The 6,247-nt window shown below is 39.2% G+C and overlaps 1 protein-coding gene across 1 annotated transcript; it reads right to left on the minus strand.

Annotated features, from left to right (window-relative positions):
- Nucleotides 1–1,329: 1,329 nt before the first annotated feature.
- LOC121379259 (apelin receptor-like) lies at nucleotides 1,330–2,502 on the minus strand. The gene has a single exon (XM_041507785.1). The coding sequence runs from the start codon at nucleotides 2,500–2,502 to the stop codon at nucleotides 1,330–1,332; it is 1,173 nt and encodes a 390-aa protein (XP_041363719.1).
- Nucleotides 2,503–6,247: the final 3,745 nt, after the last annotated feature.

Genomic DNA, 6,247 nt, shown 5'->3' on the forward strand with positions numbered 1-6,247 from the left:
AAACAAATAAACTTTGTTTTAAAAATAGAAAAGAAAAAAAAAACCTCTGCTAACACTAGGTATAGGAACAGGAACTAGTTCATCTTGAGAATAAAAACCCGGTCCTGTACTAACATTATTTAAATTTGTGCACTTGGATCGAAAATTGGATTTTATGGTGATACATATGAAAATAACATTCGAAACATAGGCTTATTTGTCCACTTGATAAAACCCCACCCATCTGTGAGAATGTTCCCTCTCGAGTGCAGAAACGTTGAATGAAATTAACATTTGTGAAAATTAATAAAACTCATCTGGAAGTGGGTGACGTCACGTCTGATGGTTTCGCTTTCAAAAGTGGGTACAGTCAACTCGTTACCGTACTTCGACGCAGGGCTCGAAAATGTGTCTTTAATGTGAAGACATCCCTATGAGATACGTAACAATAGACCGTCTGATAATAGTCACCAGTACATATATATATATATATAACCCATGTATACACTCCACGAAAACACACACACACACACACACACACACACACACACACACACACTGGGTCCGTCCTTGGTACACATACACACATACGTATATTGTTTACTTGTGTGTGTTTGTATTGTCCACACCTGGACGCAATAAAGATACACCCAATAACACTGACCACAGGTGTTTATTAAAACCTGCATGCTTACGACAGGTTGGTATACATACACTTACAGTACACATGCTGTTGTCAGTACAATCAGCATATATAGTATTTTATTCAATGTGTATTGTACATTTCTTATACTCCACTTGAGAGAACTGTGTGCTATTTTATATATCACACAGCGATAGCATACGTAAACCACATCGATCAATAAAATGTACAAGCTACGGAAACTGATTGCTTTATGACATATGTGTTAGTATCCAGGCGCAGATGAGTCGTGAACAACTTGCAGTTGGAATTTTTGTATTTTTAAAATTTAAACATGTTTATTTAGGATGTGTCATAAATAGAATATTACACAAGTGTACGTTACAATTTATCACGAGGATGCACACACACACACACTCTCTCTCTCTCTCTCTCTCTCTCTCTCTCTCTCTCTCTCTCTCTCTCTCTCTCTCTCTCTCCCCATATCCGTGTCTTTGTGTCTGTCTTTCTGTTTCTGTGTTATGTAGGGTCTATGTTTGTGCATGGGTGTGTGGGTGTGGGTGTGCGTGTGCGTGTGTCAACATCTTTACAACACAACAAATAGCGTTTAACTTCTATTCTACTGAAACAGTAAACAAAAACACCAGCAGACTTGAAATGTTAATCAACATGACATTATTTATATACAGATATTACAATTGTTCTGTTTAATCTGGTCCTGAAGGGTTCATACAAACAGCCACAGATATTTTACTCATCGACGTCGGCAGACCGGACGGCGACAACGGCGGGGATGTGTGTGAATAACTCGCCCAGAGAGACCCGCTACCACGACCGCCGAACACCGACCGACGACAGCAGCAGCAGCAGCAGCAGCAGCACAGTATCTGCTTCAAGACGTCCCTGAACCTGGAGCCGCTGAGACAGTAGAGGTAGAAGTTGGCGCAGCGGTTCACGTACAGCAGGTAGAAGGCCACGGCGTACATCAGCTTGTCCACGTCGCTGTCGTCCGTGCCGTGGCCCGAAGACATCACCGTGACGATGACGGAGTAGGGCAGCGTGAAGACGACGATGGTGAACGAGTCCATGACGAGCATCACCGACAGCTGGCGACCTCGTGACTGCAGTCGCGCCGTGTTCCCGTGGATCTTCTGGCCGCAGAGGTTTTTCACGAACTTTGTCCTGTTCGACCTGTTCACGTGCTTGATGATGATGACGTTGCTCACGGAGATGATGACGAAGGAGGCCAGGAGGAAGGCGTTGTGAATCCACGGCCACAGCGTCGTCCAGAAGAGGGAGTAAAATGGATTCTCTGTGCTCACCTCGCACAGGTATTCCGCCTCTCCTCGCGACACCATCACCGACGTCATCAGAAAGTGGAGGTCCTTGACGGTGACGATGACGGTGACGACGGCGACTCCAATCTTGGCTCTCCTCTTCGTGCACAGGGAGTTCACCCTGAGCGGCAGGGTCACGGCGATGGCGCGTTCTGTCGTCATGGCAACGGTGAGGAGAATGCCCAAGTCGCTGGTCCCCCAGCCAAAGAAGTTGAAGAACTTGCACATGACGTGGGACTGTGGGGTCTTCACGAACAGTCCCGGGAAGTTCACGTACAGCCAATGGGCGGGCAGGACCAAGGCGAGGCTCGAGGTGTCCACTATGGCGTTGACCATCATGTAGAAACTTGTCGAGTTGTGGCGGAAGTACTTCGAATGCATCACCATGACGACCAGTATGTTGCAGACAATCCCCGAGATCGACAGCAGCAGAGGAACGTACAGGTCTATGCCGTCTGCAATTCGAAACGCAACCGTTGTGCTGAAGTTCTTGGAAACAGTCCATTCGGTGTCGTTTGGCAGACTGTTAGCCGTGGATCCCATTTTGGTGATACAGCACCGTTATATCGAAGTAAAAAGCGCAAGTAAAGTCTGGTCATCAACTATTAAAGGCTCTGGTGTATGTGTTTTTTTCGTACAGTAATGTAAATTCACAACTTAACCAACTGGAGTTCCTTGCCTGTATTCGTGAATTCATTGCAGAGTTCTATAATAAAATAAAACAATGCTACTCTGGCATAAAAGGTATCGACCGGCGTCTTTCGAAAAATCCTCAGTTTGAAAGTCATTGCTAAATCATCGTGTATTCAGAATGAGATTCAGCATCCAGTAAGTGGAATTAAGAAATTCAGTGTTGAATTTCCAAAACGTCTTTTAAGATTCAGGCAGACATTTTTATCGCATTTTTATGATATAGGCGAAACGCATCGCTTCTCAACATAACTTCTCAACTTTGTCTTTGTCAAACAAACACATTAATACATCGGGTGAAGTCCATGAAGCAACAGCGATGAAAAACATTTAGAGCTTCAAATCGCACTTTGAATTTCATGATGCATTACTGAAAAGTCAAGATGCTTTTATACAACGGCCGAACTTCAATTCCAACAACTGAACTCAAACACACACAGACACACAGGTATACCCAAACAATACTCTATGTACTAGGAGTTTCTGTTTGGGGGTAGCTGTGGCACAGAACCAGGCAGAGTTTTAAACCGCACAGACTGAAAGTTTAAACTTCAAGACGCATTACTGAAGAGTCTTAATGTGTATACATCGACTGCAACTTTAATACGCACAGAAGCACAGTCTGAACTTCAATACGCACTGATGATTTTAAGTTCAAAACGTAATGATTCCGGAATATATTATATACATTTGCTGAAAAAGTACACCCACAAGTTGGTGGTCTGATATTTTACAGTTGGTGGAACATTCAATACCATCTCACAGATGACAGGACTGCAATACGAACGTCAGTCGCACAAAACAGGTCGCGTCTTATTACGAGTTTGGACACAAAATCTGGCCGACAGCTGATTGGTTACATGGTGTGACGTCAGTATCTTCTAACCTCTACCAGTCGTCTGACAAACAAGCGGAACCTGTATAATTAAACATGGAAGATCTGTAATGTAATTAACCGATTTTGTTTCTGTGTCTGATTAGATGGGCTGCTCGTCCAAACCTACTTTCCAACTGTGGCAATAACCTACACAGACAAACAAAGAAGTTTAAAGACACATGTTCCTATATTCAATAATGCATGTCAAAGGCGTAGCGCCCATTACGCACAGTACGCACGTGCGTAAAGTAGGTCGAGGCTGTTTGTAATTGTTCTATAAAATATCATCTTCCCTTTTTGAGTAATTAAATGGACAGACCCTAATTTCAGCCCATGAATTTTGCAAACTACGTTTAGTTAATCTACAAACCCGTGACACATTTGGATAAGGTTACAATTGAGTGAAACATGAGTATGTGACTTTGAAATGGTGAAATACCCTCTAAAAATAGGCTAAAACTCGACTCCATAACTGTTACTTCTCAGACGCACATGCGTTTTTAAAAATATGAGAAATGCATTTTCTGAAATTGAAAACACCAGGATGACCAAAAAAACAAGTCGAATGTACGGAAATGGATAATCTAAACAATAAAATCTAAGTAAAATATGATTTCAGTTATCAAAAACGGCTCTAATAGTAAAACATATGCCTTAGTGTTTAAAAACTAGGATGTGTTCCTTTAAGTTTCCCTAATAAAGCGACGTGCGTGATGCTAATGTTTTTCTGGCTACGCCTCTGCATGTGGTATTTGTGGCTATTTCCTAATGAAAATTATACACAGTCCTGTTTAGTTTATTAAATATGATTCGTGAAAATATCTGGAATGAAAATGTAAATCTAATTATAATGAATATTATTTTATACAAACAACAGACATAATAAACATTAAAAAGTTGCCTTTCATAGATAAACATTTCCATTAGACAAAAGATACTTTGAAATAAGCAACCGGTATATGAATTAAATTACACCTGACAGTTTTTTGTTTTTTGTTTTTTTGTTTTTGTTTTTTTTACACCTGGCTATTCTAATAATACCTTTCAGACGTAACGGTGCCAAATAAGGGTTATAGCGTTGTTTCAAAGATTCTATAGTATTATTCTTGACACGTTTTCATCAATATAAGGTAGCTGCTTCACATTTATTATGTCTGTTGGTTGTATGCGGTAATAGGTCGTAATAATCCTATAACAAGGCCAATTATTGGCAATATGACAAACCTCATTTAATAACAAAATAGTATAATCCATATTTTTATTTGAATAATTTCTGCAAATAGACTGTACACATTTAACGATGCGTTTTCGAAGTTGCAAGAGTCATATTTAGCTATTTTTAATTTATTTGTACCAAATAACTATTGATTTATTAATCGATCCCACATATCATCAATGCATAATTAACTGCAAGTGTCATATTTAGCTTTATTATCCATATATGGTTCAACATAACCGAGTTAACAATAATCATACGAAGCACACGTGTAATAACAAGTGTAATGACGTAATTTTGGGAAGCGACGTCATAACATGACGTTGCTTCTTCAATCCTAGCTCAATCTGTGCGTTTGAAATATGACATCATTTTGTCATCTCCTAGTTGTGGCTAAAATATTTTGAGTTGGGTCTTGTTATTCATAAAGAAAACAACAATAATAATATGGATAATAAAGAAATGATTACACTCGCGTGTGAGTCGTACAGCCTTTACGAAACTCGTGTCAGGATTCATTTATTACCCTCGCTCTCGCTCGGGCAATAGAAAAATCCTGACACTCGTTTCGTAAAATCAGTACGACACACAAGCTCGCATAATAATCTCTATTTATTAATCTATCCCACACATCATCAATGCGTAATATACCTCTTTCACATTCCCATTGCGCATGTGCGCGAAGAGTACCGTCCCTTGCCGAATTGGACGGTATCGAGGCTATATACAAATTGGGGGGCATGATCGACAGTAATTGTTGTCATGAGCGTCGTGAGTAGCTTCGTAGGAGTTGTGAATCTCTAGCGACTAACGTATATATTTCATATAAGATGTTAAAATGGCTGCGAAAATTGGTCTACTAAAGTTTACATCGGAATGGCTTAAGACCAGAAGTAGTGAAACATTAACTTAGACGAAGTCTCTGGAGCCGCCTGTCAAGGGTATTTGAACAACGCAAAATTAAAAGATTCATACAATAAAATTAACTTTAATGGATTTCCAGTGATGTTTAATTCTCCACATGTATCAGTATTTAAAATTTAATAAAATATGCCTCCCCTTCCCCCTAAAAAACCCAACAAAACCCCTACCTCACATAGGCCTTTATCACAGCTCTATTTTCCCCTTATCGTTTCATTAAAAAAGACAGTCGTATAACTACTAATCAATGTTACATGTTTATCCACAAATTATTTATTTATGTATTTATTTACTTATTTATTTATCTTATTTTATTTATTATTTTATTTTATTTTATTTTATTTTCACTATCATTTATATCAGATACATACAACTTCACTTGAAATAATATCTGATATTTACGAAGTTTTAAAACATATAAGATAAGATAAAAGATAAAAACTTTATTGCATATAAACATTCCACATACGGAACTGGATGCAAAACATATGCATAAACAAGAAACAAACAAAATGACTAAATAAGGACTAATTATGGGCAATACATGTATAATCGTGAACAAATTTGCATACCGCACCAGCACA

The sequence above is a fragment of the Gigantopelta aegis genome, chromosome 2, assembly GCF_016097555.1.
Source record: "Gigantopelta aegis isolate Gae_Host chromosome 2, Gae_host_genome, whole genome shotgun sequence".
Lineage (NCBI taxonomy): Eukaryota > Metazoa > Mollusca > Gastropoda > Neomphalida > Peltospiridae > Gigantopelta > Gigantopelta aegis.

What these genes read in the sequence shown, in the direction of transcription:
- LOC121379259 (XM_041507785.1), bottom strand. Translation starts at nt 2,502, where the DNA reads ATGGGATCCACGGCTAACAGTCTGCCAAACGACACCGAATGGACTGTT.